We start from the raw sequence: 17573 nt of genomic DNA, 5'->3' as shown, positions 1-17573 counted from the left end.
TTCAAAATGCCTACATTATTAAGAATATTATTTGTACAGGTTTACTTCACTGTTTTTAGCCTTCTAAATTATGGAATGCTTTGTTTTTCAAAGCCAAAACTTCAGAAAGCAGGGAGCGAGATAGCTTTGCACTCAAAATAGATTCTGTTTGTTTATAAAGGTGTGAATTCTGCATCTACAACAGGAAAGCAAAAGTGAGGCGCCCCCCCCCCCCCAAAAAAAAAAAAAGACAGAAAAGCAAATGCTTGCAGGAGCTCTGCGTTCAGCTACAGAGCACAGATTTTTGAGTCTAACTTAAGAAACGTTTTGAAACTACAAATCAAAACAACTTGTGGCTGTGGCAGTATTTTAAAGCAAAGAACACTTTTTGTCCGAGTACACGTTTTAGTCTTTTAACTTTTGATGCTGACACCAAGATTCTGATAGTAAACTTCTTAAATTGTAGGGTCACATTTTCTGATGTTTTTCAATAATAGTGACCAACCATGAGCTTATCCTTTGTGAATTTTAAAACACACAGTTTGAACTACCAAATAGTTTGTTGTGTTCAGACAGCAACTGGCATCCACTCAAGGGGTAAAATCTGCTCAGAACTTTCTCCATTTCTTTCCTCCAGAGAGCTAGAAGATGGCCCATAACTGTTCCAACCTGCACAGCACAGTAAAATCAGTGAATTAGCGCATGGCACGGAAACAGCCCATCTGTGAACTGCGAAGTCTGTTCTGTGCCATCTTGCTAGATTCCTGGCTGGCTGGGTTTGTCTCTCTCACTGAATTACCTTGTCATTAAGGGTGAAAGTTAAATATAGTCTTCCTTGTGTTCTGATGAGCTTCTGTTGAGGTCGTCTTTAAAATTAGCATCTACAAGCTAGAAGAGAGGGAGGCAGTGTGAGGGTACCTCCAGCTCTCTCCTTACTAATAACTATTTAAGCTTGGTATAATTTCAAGCAGTGGTAAATGGTGTTTATCCTGCACTATGAGGGCTGTGCAATAGTTGCCTGGAATCACTCCTGGCCCTCTTGTTCACGGAAATCTCCTGAGTCTGAGGTAGAAACACAGAAGAGTCTGAAGGAACCTCTTGGTCCTTTTGGAGACCATTTGGTCCAGCCCTCTGTCCAAAGTGCAGCCTGAGATTAGGTTAAGCAACTTAGATTAGATGAGCAACAGTGGAGAGGGGAAGGGTTTTGTTGCCTCTTGTCTTGCTGTTAATCATACATTTCTGATTGAAATCTTGCTTGCTGTACTCTGATTTTGGTATGTAGTTCTGGGCTTTTTCTCTTCCTCCTTCAGGTTTGGCTCCTTCCAGTCTGTGTCCCTACGTGAAACCTGAGCAACATTAAGGGCTTTCAGTGCTTTTCTTGGTTTTTCCTTAAAGACTTGGTAAATCTGCATGTCTTGTGTTTCATCTCTTCCTATTATTAAAGTGCAAAGCTATGAATAACCTCAACTTTTCACTGTTTTCAGTTTCCTTTTAGCATAACAGTTTCAGTTAATTTGGTTTTCTTACATTAAACAATGTAGGTCAGGGACTTTCTATTTTGCAATTTTGCTGTGTAGGCTCTAAAGTTGTGCTGATACAAGATGGTGTCAGTCCCGCAGGGATCATGCCAGCATTCTAAGCACAAGTTTTTTTCCAAAATCACATCCTTATGGTGGTTGTAGGTTGCAGAACAATGCAATATAGAAAACTGACTAAGACTTCAAGAGTATGCCACTACATAGTCTGTTAAACTGAAGATTTCATGTAACATCCTGGAACCTCAGTAGTATGCATGTTTCTAAAATATTTAGTGGGTTTTTGTTGTTTAAGTCATTTAGTCAAATCTCTCACTGTTCATTTCCAGGTGATTGGGATAGTTATAATCCATCTTCGTCAAATGTAATATATGAAGAACAGTCACCATTATCTTCATCTTCACATTCTGCTTCCCCATCTGAAGTGTGTTATTTACCAGTACCAGGAGAAGCTTTAACGAGAGTTCAGCTGTCTGAGAAACTGGAACAAGCAAAGAACACTGTGCCTGAAAAGATAAGCACTTTAACTGAAAACCAGTTTGAGATGAAGCCTCAGTCTTCTCCCCAGAGAACAAAGAACAGATGGGAGTGTCCCTCCAGCCCTGGGTTTGAAATCACAACAAGTAGTTTGGAAGTAGGGACCAGAAGAGACAGATCTGCAAGTCCAGAAAAGTTAGTGGCTGCTGAGGGACACCTTCACACAGGATTCCATGGCCCCAGAAAAGGGGACCCTGAAAAAACCTACAGCAATCTCTTGCATAAATCTGACAGTTCCAGAAAGAGCGAGAATAAACCCACAGAAACCGGGATGAACAACAGTAACAAAAAAGAGTATTCCAGTGGAAAGCAAGGAAGGTCTGCCAGTCCCCAAAAGCATCTCAGTAAGCAAGGAAATGTAGAAAGGGTAGGCAGGTTACAAGAATATGAGAATAGAACAACTGGTGGTGGTAAGATGACTGTTGAGCAATTGAAAGGTGAGAACGGTAAAACAGGAGTCACCAGGAGAGACACAAAGCAGATGACTTCTGGAAAGATGGAAGGGTGGTCTCTAGAACGACAACATGCAGCATTTGAGGAGAATCATCTTCCATTCAGTGACTCTAGGAGAAACACATCTGAAGATGAAAAAACAAAGAAGTCAAACTCTGGAGAGCCAAGTTCCAGCAGATTCAAAACTTCCAGTCTTTCCAATATTCCACTGCTTTCCATGGAGAAACAAAGGCGGCTAGAAACACAGGAGATGCTTATGCTGAACAGACAACATGGAGAGAGACACATGGAGCTACCCAATGAAACCAAAGATGATGGAATTTCCAAATCCGAGAATAGTTCTCCAGTTAAGAAAACGCCAATAACTCCTGGACCTTGGAGGGTACCAAGCGCATGTAAAGTCACCCAGACAGCAGGTGTGGCTGAAAAACGGGTTTGACTGACACTTTTTTTTAGAACATGTTTTAATCAAGTTTCTAATACTGGTCATCTAAAAGCATTGTTTCTTTTCACGAAGTTGTCATTTTTTTCAGAAACTGGTTAGAGGGTGGAAAGTATTTGATTCGTTCTTAAATTATCTAAGCTGCATGAAGGACCTTTTGGATTGCTTAAATGAAACTCTTCCATAAGCTGCTGTCCCCTTGTCCTTTTGAAGGCGGTGTTCTGCTGCTCTCAACGTTGCACTGCTACGGCTTTCTCAGATAGTATTGTGAGTTTCTGAACAAAATTATTTAATGCCTATATTGCCAATGTGATCATGACTCACTTCTTGTTCTTGTGCCAAGTTAGCTACTGTATCCAGTCAATCTAATCCTTCTTGTATGTATTCCAGTCACAGAAAAGGCAAGGTTTTGTTTGAAATGGGTATTTTCTCAAGAGCATGTTGCATGTTTACATAAGGAAATACACATGTTCTTGCTGGTTCAGTAAGAAGATGGGTGAGTTGGTTGTATCAATTCTAGGGCAGCAAACGAGCCTGTTGCTGTTCAATTGATGTTTTTTCTTAAATTTTTATACCTAATACAGAATCGTGTAGATAAAAATTATATTTGACATAATCAATGTTTTGTAATTTTGCTTTTTATGAACACAGCAAAATTGCTTTATTTTCTTGATTCATAAGGATGCTTATAACAACTCTTTGCAAACGTGTCTGAAAAGAGAAAATTCTGGGTTCTGTTAAATAACATAATTCCTTTGGTTTCACTTGTGGCACTGTGTCATCCTTAGCATTCTTTGTAAACATAAGCAATGAGTGCATATTTATTTTCAGTCTCATTGTGGTGCTGTATACTGAAGTCCCATCTTTACTTAATGCTAGTTAGCAATCGAATTTTTTCCCTGTGTAGAGATAACAATTGACCTCTAGGACAGAACCAACTGCCATAGCAGCTTCTTAAATGAAGTTCTTGCCTGTGTATATTAGAAGTCTCCCATATTTTACTTTGAATGTGTGATCTGTTCTAAGAGTGCTAAATAGGATGATATACAGGGTGCATGAGACTTAATATCTATTGTTTGGGCTAGAATACCTATTTTTTAAGAGGAGTGTTGCCATCAGAATTTACTGACGCATCAGTCCTACAGCTGTAAGAACAGCAGACTGCATAAATTGAAGGGTTTTATTTTAGTCATGGTTTTAGTGATGATTTCCTGATGTGTTAGTTTAATGACTGCAAAAAAGCAGTAAAAGGAGCCCATTGGTCCAGATTGCAGAAAGAGAGAGAAGTGTTAAAGGTCAAGCTTTACTTACTCATGTTAAAATTCAAACTAATATGATTTGCTATTTGAAAGTGAAAGAGTGAATATTGCATTCTGGCTTTGAAACATTTAATGTTTTTAAAGCTTAATGAAGCACAGTGAATCAGTTCTGAGTTGAATTCTTTAGAAGTACTGATGACTACTCAAACAGCTTTTTAAACAAAGACTTTGAAAATTAAATAGGCTTTAAGGCAGATCTGAACTGTGCTCTGCTGCTTGACATTGGATGATCCATTGAGATTTGCTGTGTAGCATAATACGTACAAATACTCCGTGTTGTGGAGTATGACTGTGAAAATATTTAATACTTTGAAGTAGCCATGTAGAGATTAACCATGTATTCTTAACAAGAGATTCTGGTTTATGTTGAGTTGTATGCACTTGCCCTAACCACTGAGTACAGTAACAGATTTCAGATGTTTAATACAAAGATGAATTAGCACCACTGAAATTATTTCCCTGTCATCAGCTACCCCTGTATTTTTTCTATATGTTAATGTGACCTGATTTAGTGTCTTACCTGTCTGTGATTTCTCCTTCCATAGAACTTGTATCTGTACTTACTGTATCAGATGACTTAGCAATGTGGCCTTGGAATGCTAAGCAATGTATGGATGTACTGGGTGTAAATGTTTATATATTGTACAGCACCTTTATACATACTTCTGAGGTTCTGACTAGAGAGAGACCTGTAAATCGCTCATTATTTTTTATATAGATATTAAAAAGAAACTCCAGTTCTTGGCCTGTTGGTTCTGCACTGTATAAAACAGATTCTTGGTTGACTTTCAGTGGTGTGATACTTTGAACAGCTAAATCTGACCCAGGTTTTACCCACAAACATAATACTCTTCTGGAAAACAAATGCAATTTATTATTGGCAGTTTCCTTGACTCTGTTCAAATAACAGATGTTCAACAAAGGTATTATAAAAATCATTAAGTCATGTAGAAAGAGTTGTTAATGATGAAATATTTGTACTGTAGGTTTATTTGTACATTTTGATATATAAAATTGTCATCTCCTTTTACATCTTACAACTTTTCCTTGTACAGAAAATAGCTGTAAACAATTTACTACCAAAAATTCTTATGCCATCTTACCCCTTATGTGAAAGAATGAAGCTATGAAAAGTTCCTCAGTTTTTGCTTTTTTCATTACTAATAAATAGAAGGTAGCAGTCAGTAAAGGAAAACATAAGCTTTACAGGTGTCATTAAAACATTTTTTTCTGTCCTATGCCCTTTCTAAACATTGATCTACTTTTGGGTGAGGAAGTCTTTGCCACATCTCTTCCACTGAACTGATTCTCACAACAGATTTCTTCCTCAGGTATTCCAGTGTAAGGCACTGCTGCAGTGCGGAGCTGCAACAGCTGCTCAACACCACTGAGCAAAGCTGGTTGTCAGGAGACATGCTGGGATGCCCTTGGGGCACAGCCCAGGCAAAGCATAACTGAGATGTTACAGAGAACGAACAGAGCGAAACATTCCATAGTTGATAAATGCTTTACTGGTAGCAGTGTGTGTTGTGAGGTTGTTCTCATGTAACTAATGCTTTCCAGAAAATGATCATCATTTATTTGCAGAACACCCAACATAAGCCAGCCAGCAGCAGTCTCTTATATTGCTTAACTGTCAACATGGAGGCAGAATTCATCTTATGCAGACCAAACTTCACTCCTTTCTGCAGTAGTTCAGGATAAAGAGGCAAAGCCTCACGCACACTGAGCTTTTAAGAAACACTCTTCAGCACATTCAGATAAATGCATCTAAGTATTACCAGTCTGAGCAGAGCTCTGAAGAAAGCTGCACAAACTGAAATATTTCAGTGTAGCTCTAGAGCTCTCTGAAAAAGGATGATGCTAACTGAAACAGGAGGGCTGACTCATCACTTCTCACATGCACAGGATTCAGGCTTTACAGAAACAAGGCACCTGCAGCAATCACCAGTGTCCCTCCAGTAGGAGCTCTCATATGGCTTTCAGTGTATGATGCCCCACACAGTTCCATCTATTTTCGGTGTCACCGTCTAAGTAGTAGGCCCCATTAATTCTGTTTTGCTGTGTATGCATGCCATTGGATGACTTCACTCATTAGACCAGCTTATTCTGTATGTTGTAGAACAGTAAAACAGAGGGAGGGCTTTTGATACATACACTGAGAATCCGTTCAAAAAATTGTAATTAGTTTTCTGTAGTTTGAGAGCACCTCTGCTTTTTGCCCAAGCTATTGGTTATCTTCTCTGGTCTGTCTTCCTGGCAGAGAGGGCTGAGCACTGATGTTTGGTCAGTTCACGGTTTAATTTTCCATAACTGAAGAGATACAAAGAGCGAGTATGGTCTGAATGCTTTTCATCTACAGGTGAGACAGTCTCTTTTGCCTGTCATGCATTGAATGCTCTGCTCAGCAAGCTACAAGTTAAGTGTGAGCCACAGGAGGACTATGTCTTCATTCCCAAGGGAAAGAACCCAGGATTCTGACTAACAGCTTTAAGTGGGCACTGAAGACCTGAACAGGGCTGAAATTTAAGTCAGCCCTGTCCTCCCCCCCAAAAAAACTGGCTCAGGGGATGGAGAGTCATTCAGCATGATCTGTTCTCTGAACTACTATGTAGAGGGATCCTAATTCAAACCCACAACCTTTCTTCTGCTTGGGTGGGAGGAATTTGGCAATGGTACAAAAGCGACCCCTACAAGACATTTCCTGTTAGTTTGCATGGGAGTTATACTTACTCTGATATTGAATCCTAGAAGATCACTTATAACACCTGAGACAGCAGAGAGTATTACAACACGTGTTATGTTGTAGATTAGTGGATTCATGGTCAGTCCATACAGCCTAAATGGAGTATCTAATTCCTGCAGTAAAAGGAAAAAAAAGTCCATTAGCATTCATCCATACCAGAAGCACTTAATCCTCTGACTTTTAGCTTAGTACTGGTGCTCTGGCAGATGTTGCTAACCATGCACTGCCTCTGTATCCTTTCTTAAATGTATGTACAGAAATTCCCACTCCATTTCAGGCCTCCCAGCTCAATGTTTTCTAACAAACAAACAGCCATGCTGAATTTGCAAGTCCCCTTTGTAGCAACACTAGCTGCATAACAAGAGCTTGACACAACAAGCTATAGAATTTGTCTAGACTAGTTTATGTGACTTACTTACTTACTTAGACTATGCTCTTTCATTTCCAAATACCTACTCTGCTACTGTCAACAAGCTTCAACATTGAAGCTGCTGAAGGAGAAAGAGATTGAAGCAGTAAGGAGACATGCTACATTCATACTAGCCTCTCCTCTCACCTAAATCATAGTTAAGCCACTACTAACCAAATGTTTGCAGCACTAATTAACCACACTGGTCTTCTATTGCTTGATCTTACACCACAGCTATAGAAGCACAGAAAACCTCCCTTAGTTCTCACAAACTTACCTAATCAAGACAAGAGAAATGGGAAGAGCAAAAACACAGTCATTGTCATTAATCATTGCTTCCATAAAATTTAGCAACTGTATATTTTTGGGGAGAGTAGCTTACCTTCAGTAGCTTTGTAGATAGTTTCAAAACATTGTTTACTAGAGACAGCTGTTCTTTCTTGTTTGGCTTCTTCTCCATCTTTAGGTATAAGTTTATCTGTGACAGGGACATTACGGATTGGATGTTAATACTCCAGCACTAGCCCCCAACTAATTTCCAAGGGAAATTAGAGCCATTTTTTTGCAGTCTACTCTCACTCCTAAGGAAGTGATGCATCCACAGACAGGAATTTAGCAGTGAGAATATCATTCTTTTTCCAATTGACATGGCTAATGTGTTAACCCAGAGACAAAATAACCTGGAATTTTAGAATATGAGTCTGTCCAAACATTTAACAGCTTGTCCTTCCCCAGTTGTACAGTGTTCTGTTACCTTCTGTCCAGCACAAGGGTTGATCTCTAAATTTTAAAATTTTATTCCAGTACTTTTTAAGCTGGTTTGAAATGCAGTAGTTATATCCAAGCAAGCCACAAAGCCAAAGGGAGAATAAGCTACATGGAGATACCTGCTCAGTGAGCAAGATTGAAATATTACTGTATTTCTTGTTGGTTTCAGAGCCCAAAGATGCCAGACGTAGTAAAAAAAGAAGTAGTGCAGCCTCCCAGATCAGGAACTCCCAGTTGTAAGCTGCATTCAGAAATGTTTTGTGACCCTTAAGAACCTGTATTGAAAAAAAAAAAAGTGCCAGTGTCAATAACAAGTAACATGCCTGTTCTTGGGAGAAGCACAATAGCATTGCCCTTACTCCTCTTCTGAACAGACATCCATCCATGCTCTACAGCTACTGACAGTTTTTCCCTTGAAGTGTAATTCGTTCATGTAACTAGGTTAAAGGAAAAGATCTGGTTTCCAACCTGGCTTAGCCTGGAATTTGATTTTTTTCTTTCTACTTAGAAAAGGACACTTGTTCTCCCTCTTTCCAATTAACAGGCAATAAGGTGTCATTCCTTTCACATGTGCTTGTCCCACTGGCAGCCTCAGACCACCACAGCCAGGCTAAGCTGATTCTGCCTTTCCCAGTATGTACTCACTGGGTCTAACACAGCAGGACTAGGATTGTCATTACTTCCTCCAGAAACCTGTGGCTTACAAAAGCAATCATCACAGCAGTGAGACTCAGTATCTACTAATCATCAGTCTTACTGCTACGACCACTGCATCTTCATGGTATCAAGAACTTGCCTAAACATTATAACGAGTCTCTTGCCAAAACCAAAGAAACCAAGAGAAGCTCCAGCATTAACACTGCTTACTATAACAGAAGGTTTAGTGAAGGATTAAAAGTTGTAAGTAATAGTTATTGACCTGCTTTTCAACAACAGTGGTTAAAGAGGATGCTACAATTAGCCCTTTTAAGTAAGATGTCCTGTGAACATAGAGAATGAATATCTATTACTCACTAAACATTACAAAGCTTTTAAAAAATGCAAACCACTCCATGTTACTTTGGAGACAAACAGCTACAGTTCAAGCACTTTGTAGGTTGGCAAAAGAAAATCCTCCAGTAGTTTGGGAGTTTTCCGCCTACTTTAAAAACAAAGTTAAAAGCTCACCTGGGCACAGCATATAAAAGCAATTGAAAGAGCCAGTAAAAAGATCGACGATACAACAACATCCACAGATCGCTGGGGGCCTCGCCTCTACAGAAACAAAGACACTGAGTCAGGTCTAAGGCTTGGATGCAGAGCTGTGAAGTCAAGGCTCACCATAAACAAAAAATTGTTTAACAATTCAAGCCGTGCTGTCTGACATGCCAAACAACAGTGAGGTAAAGTACATGTACCTAGAGACTTGGTTACACTCTCTGTAATAATCAAATCTTGGATCAGAACTGACCTTTAGATAGGAACGAAGGGATAACCAGATCTTAATGTTTTCTACCTTCTTGAGTCTAAAGTGAGGAATTTCATATTTCCTGGCTTTCCGAGCAGATGTAATGTGACTAAAAAGCTTGGCAAACAAAAATCTCTGCAAATTAAAAACAAAAACATACACACACAAATGTAAATTAGTCTAAACCAAAAAAGATTGCTTGGGATTGCTTAGTGGTAACTGGCAGAAAAGGTTAGCCTTGTGGCACACTGAGGGAGCCTAACGGGGGACCTCAGTGCAAGACCTCTCAGATAAATAACTGCAGTCATCGTAGGATGGCAGAGGTAGAACTGCTATTGCTATGCAGAATTAGCCACAGAGCTCTCGCTAAAACAGTAACACCAGCCTGCCTACCACACAATATTTACAGCCACTTCAACAAAGCTACTGCCCACAGTCATGAGGGAGCTGAACACAATGCAGCCAACTATCTAATGCTCCATCTTAGAACAGGCCAATTAAGTAGGCTGCTTCTTTTTCCCACACAGCTCCATGTTGAAGCATTCACTTCCATGCAGAGTGCCATTTCAAGATGTTAAAACGTTATTTTTCTCTTGGGAGCAGGGTAAGAGGGGGAGCACAGGGGTCAGGGAGGGTACTGACAGGTTTAAGTTTGTGACTGATGAATAGGAGTCTTACCAGACTCCCCTACCTAAACTTCTCAGACATCTTACCAGCTTTGACACCTGAGCTTGCTAAGACATGCTTGTCTTGCCCATGTCTTGGGAAAGTGTGGTTTTGGTAGAACACCTGCCTCAGGGTTCATGAAAGGGAACAGCACATTTAAACCTACCTGTTTGTATGTCCTCTCAGCAACACACATCATGAAGAAAAACATCCAGGTTAAGCAAAGTCTTTCAAGGAAGTTGATCGCAGACAAAACAATGACAGGGGTGCTAGCAGGTGCTCCACAAAAGATGTGCAAAAGCTCCTTCAGAGAAATGGAGCACAGCTGCTCCAGGTTATCTGTGCGAAAGAGTCTGTAGAGGAATGGTAGGAACGCTAATCCAATGGTGATGACGTTTCCCAGCATTTGATACCCCACTCCTTGCTGGTAGGCATTAACCTGGAAAACAGGAACAAAAATAGGATGATTACCTGGGGTTTTGCATCAAGGAAAAGGCATGCTGTTGTGACAGCATTAATTCTATCAAGCTTTCAGTTCCCCTTCCCTTCAAAGGACATGGCCTAAAATTCCACCCATTTCAGTACAAAACCAACAACAATCAATTAGTCAATAAATAATAAAACCACCACCTTCAGCACACTGCAGAGACACAGCCAACAATAACCAGCTCTGATTAGTCTTCAGCAGGACCTCCTAAATTTTGGTTTATGCAATTTTTAAGTACGAACATTTGGGACAACTGTATTTGCAGTTGAGGAAGGACCAGTTTTATACCGCACCTCATATTTGCATGTATAGCTATTTTCATGTTTCTTGGTGGTGGTTTTTTAAAGCGTGAGGGAGAAAGGTTGCAATGCCTTACAGCCCTCTTACCCTGCTCATGATAATCCCACTGATCTCCAGCACAGACATGTCCACCTTCTTACAGTCATTCCCTTCCCAGATCAGTGCACTCACTTTTGCAGATGCTGGACTTGTATTCTGCAGCCAAAACAAATGGTTCTATAAAAGAGAAAAGAATGCAAAAGGTGTATAATCTATTTCTGTCCTGCTATTAAATAATGCTTTTTCCTAGAAAGTATTTAGATTGAGAGGGGGATTCCTAATTTGTCTTTGGGTAAAATATTTTGTTTTGGGATTGCAGTGGTCCAGATAATACCAGTGGGGAGGAGGGAGTTGATCACTGATACTGTTTAGATCATTCCAGACTTCCATGTGATTAGCACAGTTGACAGAATGGGCTCATCCAGCATTAGGTTGCCCACATTAGACCAACAGCATTCAGGTGTGTCTCATATTAGTTGGGCAGACGGGGCAGGGGGAAAGAGGGGCACCTGAAACAGGGAAAAAAAAAGAGCAGGGATGTGGAAATCTTTCACAGTATTCTCAGCTACTGGATACAAATCAACAAACCTGCTGGAAAACGTCTTCCTTCAAATCCCGCCTGGTACCTCTCACAGTCATTTCCTCACTGTCACTGGTGCAGGACGAGCGACACTCTGGCCCATGAAGCAGATCATCCCAAAGCATGTCTTCTGTCTCAGAGTCATGGCGAGTACTTTCTGAGTCTCTCCGGGTTGCACTACAGCTCCGGGATCCCACACTAATGCAGGACCTCGAGTCCTTTGAAGCAGAGCAAAATTTACACAGCACAGCCCTGCACTGTTTGCAGAACCACCTCCTCTATCCCCCCCAGCAATTGGCTAAATCAGCTTCCAGGTGCAGCTGAGAACTCCCAGTCACACACACCTGGTGCAAACTGTTAAGAACAGTATTAGTGATAGTTTTTGCAACCAGCATTTCTAGATAGGAAGGCACACAGGTAGCATTAGTTCCCCACCTCTATTCCCAACTTTACAAAATAAAAATTGACTTATTCATTCTAATGCAAAAGTTTTCTGGCTTTTGCATAATCTATTTTAAAATTTCATTCACGTTTTATATTTAGTTATAGATATTTATAGTTATAATTTGATATTAATATATTTTATTTCTACTTTATTTTCAGGTGGGGGGAGTGGCAGGGTGCAAAATAAAGTAATGAAGTGAATGGGTATGTATCACAGAATGGATTTACTCTTTCATTTTAAAATTGAAATTTATTAGCTTAAAAGCTACAATGCAGAGCTGCCTCCCAAACCACAAGACCAATTGTAGCAATTGAACATGAGCAACTAGAGGCAGCTTGGACCATACTACGCTGCCAGTAGAGTGATTTTGTTTGGTTGGTTTGGTTTTGTTAAAAAAAAGTAACCTACTCACAATTGTGAACAAAGTTTACAAGCTGCAAACAAGCAGGGAGGGAGGCCACACCTTATACCTGAAGACACAGAAGCACTATCATTTACTAATGGTCTGTTTTGATGGGGAGGATGCCCCTACACTGGCCAGGCTCAGTAAAGGTGTCTCTTGAATTGATAACCATACCTGACTATATAATGTAGATTCTAGTTCAGATTCCACGACACTATCAGAGTCTCTGGCACCTTTCAGAGCTTGCTTGACCTGCCAAAACAAAGGAAAACCAGCTCATTATTCACAGCAAAAAAATTTGTGGAAAATGGCATAAATTCAACATGAGTACCTGTGAGACAGCCTGGTTCAGAGAAACAAGAGGCCTCTTCTCTTCATAGCTATTGTCACTGGAAGCCCCTTCTACATTCTGGTGTAACAAGATCGGTTGTGCCATTGCTTCAGCATCCTCCTCGCTCGAAAGCTCATCAGAAACGCCCCCTCTGTTGGTGCAGTCATCCTAAAAATACAGCAGTCAAAATAAGACAAAGGCACCAATAAAGGACCAGCCTGAATTGCATCAAACCAAAGGTTCAATGCCAGTCCTGCTACTACACTGGTATACACAGTAATCTCTTATTACCTGCAAAAGCCAGCAGAAGATGATCTCCACAGAATATGCAGAAACAGAATCCAACTTAGCATCACAGAGACATCACAAATTTTAGCTCCTTACCCCCACTCTTGCCTTGCCTTGCCACAGAGGTAATGAGAGGGAATCTTGGGCAGGGTGGAGTTGGATTTGGGGCAAAGGCAGGAAGAGGCAGCAGCTGTCGGCTGTATCTTACCAGCAACCTTAAAGCCCAGGAGAACAGATGTGTCTACAGGCTGGTGGCTAGCAGGCCCAAAATCATGAGATGTGTCCCCCTACACCTAGCTCTGCTCCTCTCCAAATGCCTAGAAATAGAGAAGTTGGGATGGCATAGTACTATGGTGTCCCACACCGATTCTAATCTAAGTTCTTCATGTGTGAGTTCACGCCTTACCTAACCAGAGGAGCCTCAAAAGTAACTCCACAAAGCTTTATGTTTTAGAGATTTCAACAGAGGTCATGATGCTTTAGTTCTGTCTTTCTCTCTCCCAAGGGATGTTTCAGTCTTTACTTTCCTGCCTCCCCTCTGAGAGAATATTGTGGGGAACTGTTTGCAAGGTGAATTATTTTACACAACTGCTTTTAAAAATTGCCAATTTATGTATTTTTAATTATTATCAGCAGTCTTCCTTAACTGAACATCTTGTGATCAGAAGTCTCTACAACTAAATGAGCGCTTTGGTAGAACAGACATTTTCCAGGATTATCTGTGTTTGACATACTTGACTATTCTAACAGATGAAAAGATGCTGACAGTAAAGTATCAGCAGCATGTCAGCTGATCAATCCAGAAGTAGAAAGGGTTTTTAAGGTTTCCTATAGGCAAGCAAAGATTAGTAGAAGAGAGTATCTTGTATTAGATCAAACCATACAGTTAAGTATCAACAACCTTTTGGGCACATACAGAATATACTGAAATTTGCAACTTCAAATGGAGCTTTCCTGCCAGTACCTGATGGCTCTTTTCTTCATCGGAAAGTTTATTTTTCTCTTTGAAGTGCAACAGCCTGTATTCAGATCTGGCATGTCTGTGTTTAATGCCATTATTCACAGCATTCACACCATTTTCTGTCTCAGTCCCTTTCTCAGCTACCAGCTTTACTCTTCTAATCCTATGAGAGAAAATACAATTAAATGCTTTTATGTCAGAGAAAAACTCTTTGAGGAAAACATCATGGTCTCTTTCACTTGCCACACAGGTACAACATTAAACACTATAGCTAAGGGAATACATAATTGTCATCTGCTGACAGGCTCTTTGTGTCCTAATTCTGTTGAAGAGACTTTTATCTGCTTCACTCTCACTGGGCAGTTCTTCGTAACACTAATAGCATCTTAAAACTTCTAAACCAAGAGGAAAATTTTTCTTATTATTATTTTGAAAAAAATAAATAAGAGCAATTCAGAAGACAAAAAGTCCTTATCAAGAGAAAGGACCTGTCAGTTGAAAACTCATCAAGAAACTCACCTGATAAAACGGTAGAAGACAATGAAATATTATCCCAAACAATCTATCCTCCTTTTCCTCGAGTTACTTTTAGAAAAAGTAAGGTGGTAAAGTGAGATGACTATCCAAGCAACTTAAACTAGAAGGCACAATTGCTTCTGGAAATCAGGTAAGACAGTAATATAATTTGAGCATACATATTCAAGAAACGTTGCTTATCTGATAAATAAAAATAAGCTCTGCCACTTTCAGCAACTCATCTAACACTCAGTTTTAGCTATACTGTGAGATATGATATGATCTCCTAATACGGACGTACTAAAAATTCACGAGGAATCAGCCTCCTACAATACCAAGAGTGCTTTTAGTTCAAAAGAAACTAATTGGCAGACTTTGGGGATATCAGTGACAGTATACATTCTGTCTTCATTTTCCAGATACCAAATTGTTCAGTGTCATTACAAATACAACAAAACCCAGTGAAGATCACATACCTCCTTTGGAAAAGCATACTAAATAAATTGTTAAGAATGGATGCAGATTCAGACTGCTCTTCTTTACTGTTTTTGTCAGAAGACCAACTGTTCCCATCGACACCCACAGATTTGCGTAACTTCCTGATTTTTAAAAAAAGGAGAATTAAATTTGCATAGCAACCTGCTTTTATGTCTTTCTTAGAAGATCTCAATCAGATCTGAACAGCTTTTTAGATGCTATTTTTCTTAAGTCATGCAGACAAAATGCTTATTTCCAAATAAAATAAATTGTATTTGGATTAACAGAATCTACGCATATACCCACAGGACACCAGTACATCACTAGTAAAGGATGCAACAGACAAAATCTGGGCAAAATTTTTGCTGTAGAAATCTAATGGAGGCATGACCCTATCCACATCCATCACCTTGTGTTCAAAAATGCTGTATCAGTGTTTAAACTGACTCAGACACCTAACAGCTAAATATTTAGTCGATGGACTGTAACATCTCCCACATGCACAAACAAATTGCCAGCAATCTCTGTCATCATTTCCCTCTTCTCAATACACATCAGCAATTCCCTGTAATTAATGCCAAAGCAGGATACTGGACTGGTCTGAAAAACCTCAAAGATGCCTTTCTGCGCAGAATGCCGTCCTCTGGCCACAAAGAGAAACTGTATTAAAAAGCTACATTAGAAAGAGAAGGCCCAACTAGCAACTAAACCAGACCTATCACATCCTGGTATATTTGCAGCATTTGTCCTGGTTATGAGAAGATTACAAATGAGACAGAAAATATTTGTTTTCACATTTATGGTTAAATAACATTTACATAAAAGCAGAACAGAAGATATTTACCCGTTAACTTCTACCATGAGCAATCCATCACATGCTTTGATGACAAGAAACGAACCCGCTACCCCGCTCACCTCCTCCGCCTGCTGAGTCCGTTGTTTCCTGAAGGTTTGTTGATCTGGGTGGACACTATTTGACAGTGAACAGTTCCCATCAGCAACATAAGGCACATTGGTCCCATGACTTCACTCGCATTCACAACAGGCATCATGAAATACAACACAACTGCTATGACTGAAAAGGACAAAATTGTATCAAATGCAAAAATTAAGAGCATGGCCCAGTTTTTCTGTCTTAACTATTTACTTTTACTCTGTTTTATAATTTCTGCAAATACTAGTGCCACACATCTTGACATCTACATTAAGTAGGTTTCAGACAGGATCCTTACACTTTAGGTTATGGACTACAAAACGATGTCACATTCCTTGCAGAAAAAGGATTGTGGCACAGACTGCTGCCACCCCTTACCTTGCATAACGTAGAGCACCAGGAGCCACATAAAAATACGCTGGGAGGTAACCTGTATCCACCACTGGCTGAATAACGGAAAAAATAGAACTCTCACAATTCCCTTCCGAGTTAGCGATGTCCAGGGAATTTCAGGCTTGGCTTTGGCAAATGTAGAGCCTTAGAATGAAAGGAAAAACAAACAAGTCATTAATCATGAATTTCAAGAATTTCCTTACTTATGACTTCCTCTTTGGCCACGAACAAGCCCTGTCAGAAGGCTGGAGTTCAGAAGGGTGACAGCAGCCCAACTCCAGGCACTCGTGCAGTCTACACAGCTCCAACAGGCGCGTCTAAAAGCAGCCACCCGTCTTATCTTGGCGCCCTGGCTGGTGACCCTTCCCTACCTACCTAAGTCTGCTCTCACCAACCACTTCCCACTGCTTTTGCTGAGCCACCCCGAATTCCTCCCGCCTCTGCTTTCGGGTTTCCAACGCTCCTTCTGCGCCAGCGCTAGCAAGCACGGGCACCCTGCCCCGCTGCTGCTGCCAGAAAGCTGAGCAACTCGGGCTTCACAGCCAGAGAACACACACCTGGCCCGGGGGCAGGCTCTCATCTCGAGCACCGCTCACCTCTGATTAAATCCACGTCGATCAGGTCCGGCTGAATGTGACCCTTCTTCTTAGGCTTGTTTTTGAAGCCCTGCGAAGCCGAAAACAAAGGCCTGTTAGCCGCCCAGGGGAGCCGAGCCCGGGCTGCGCCCGGCCGCCGCCGTTACCTTCATCTCGGTCTGCTCGATGGACTTCTCCCATATCTGCTGGTCGTAGGCCCCGATCTGGAAGGAGAGGAGGCTGAGGGCACGGCCGGGCCCGCGCCCGCCCGCGCCGCGCTGCACTCACCTTCTTCTGGTACCAGGAAATGGCATCCCTGTCGCGAGAGGCCATGGGGCGCCGCGGGGCGCAGGCGAGCTCGGGGGCGGCCCGGCCCCGGTACCGGCCCCGGTCCCGGTCCCGGCCGCCGCCCGGGCCGCTGTTACCCTGGAGACCGCCGCAAGGCCGGTGCTCGACTGCCTCCGCCTGCCGCCGGCCCGCCCCCGCCCAGGCGGCACTAGGAGAGCGCCGAGCCCGGCTCCGCCCCGGCCGCCCGCCGCCGCG

General features: G+C 41.3%; 2 protein-coding genes across 9 annotated transcripts in view; one reads left to right on the top strand and one right to left on the bottom strand.

Moving 5' to 3' along the window:
• MAGI3 (membrane associated guanylate kinase, WW and PDZ domain containing 3) overlaps positions 1 to 3868 on the top strand; it is an 82079-nt gene extending 78211 nt beyond the window's left edge. For 3 of the 5 annotated variants that reach the window (XM_075055771.1, XM_075055772.1, XM_075055770.1), the window contains exon 21: positions 1844 to 3868. In XM_075055771.1, coding sequence (XP_074911872.1) covers positions 1844 to 2943 — 1100 coding nt within the window. In that variant the 3' untranslated portion in view covers positions 2944 to 3868. Of the gene's footprint in view, positions 1 to 1289; positions 1380 to 1843 lie in introns of all 5 variants that reach the window. The other 2 variants (XM_075055775.1, XM_075055773.1) reach the window with 1 other exon arrangement.
• A 1885-nt stretch (positions 3869 to 5753) lies between these two features.
• PHTF1 (putative homeodomain transcription factor 1) lies at positions 5754 to 17489 on the bottom strand. Of its 4 annotated transcripts, none has more exons than XM_075055778.1 (18): positions 17319 to 17489; positions 17198 to 17254; positions 17052 to 17121; positions 16441 to 16599; positions 16044 to 16098; positions 15128 to 15250; positions 14139 to 14298; positions 12887 to 13054; positions 12730 to 12807; positions 11716 to 11925; positions 11176 to 11304; positions 10468 to 10740; positions 9639 to 9770; positions 9356 to 9442; positions 8308 to 8463; positions 7803 to 7898; positions 6999 to 7124; positions 5754 to 6578 (listed from the first exon to the last, which is right to left on the bottom strand). In XM_075055778.1, exons 1-18 carry the CDS (start codon positions 17361 to 17363, stop codon positions 6558 to 6560), a joined length of 2145 nt encoding a protein of 714 aa, XP_074911879.1. In that variant the 5' UTR covers positions 17364 to 17489; the 3' UTR covers positions 5754 to 6557. The 4 variants fall into 4 exon arrangements, with proteins under 4 accessions (XP_074911879.1, XP_074911877.1, XP_074911880.1 ...); XM_075055776.1 differs by having other exon boundaries at positions 16044 to 16203; positions 17319 to 17488; XM_075055779.1 differs by lacking the exon at positions 15128 to 15250 and having other exon boundaries at positions 16044 to 16203.
• Between the last annotated feature and the right edge of the window lie 84 nt (positions 17490 to 17573).

This window comes from Buteo buteo, chromosome 23 (genome assembly GCF_964188355.1).
Source record: "Buteo buteo chromosome 23, bButBut1.hap1.1, whole genome shotgun sequence".
NCBI lineage: Eukaryota > Metazoa > Chordata > Aves > Accipitriformes > Accipitridae > Buteo > Buteo buteo.
This window is presented reverse-complemented; position numbering and strand designations above follow the sequence as displayed.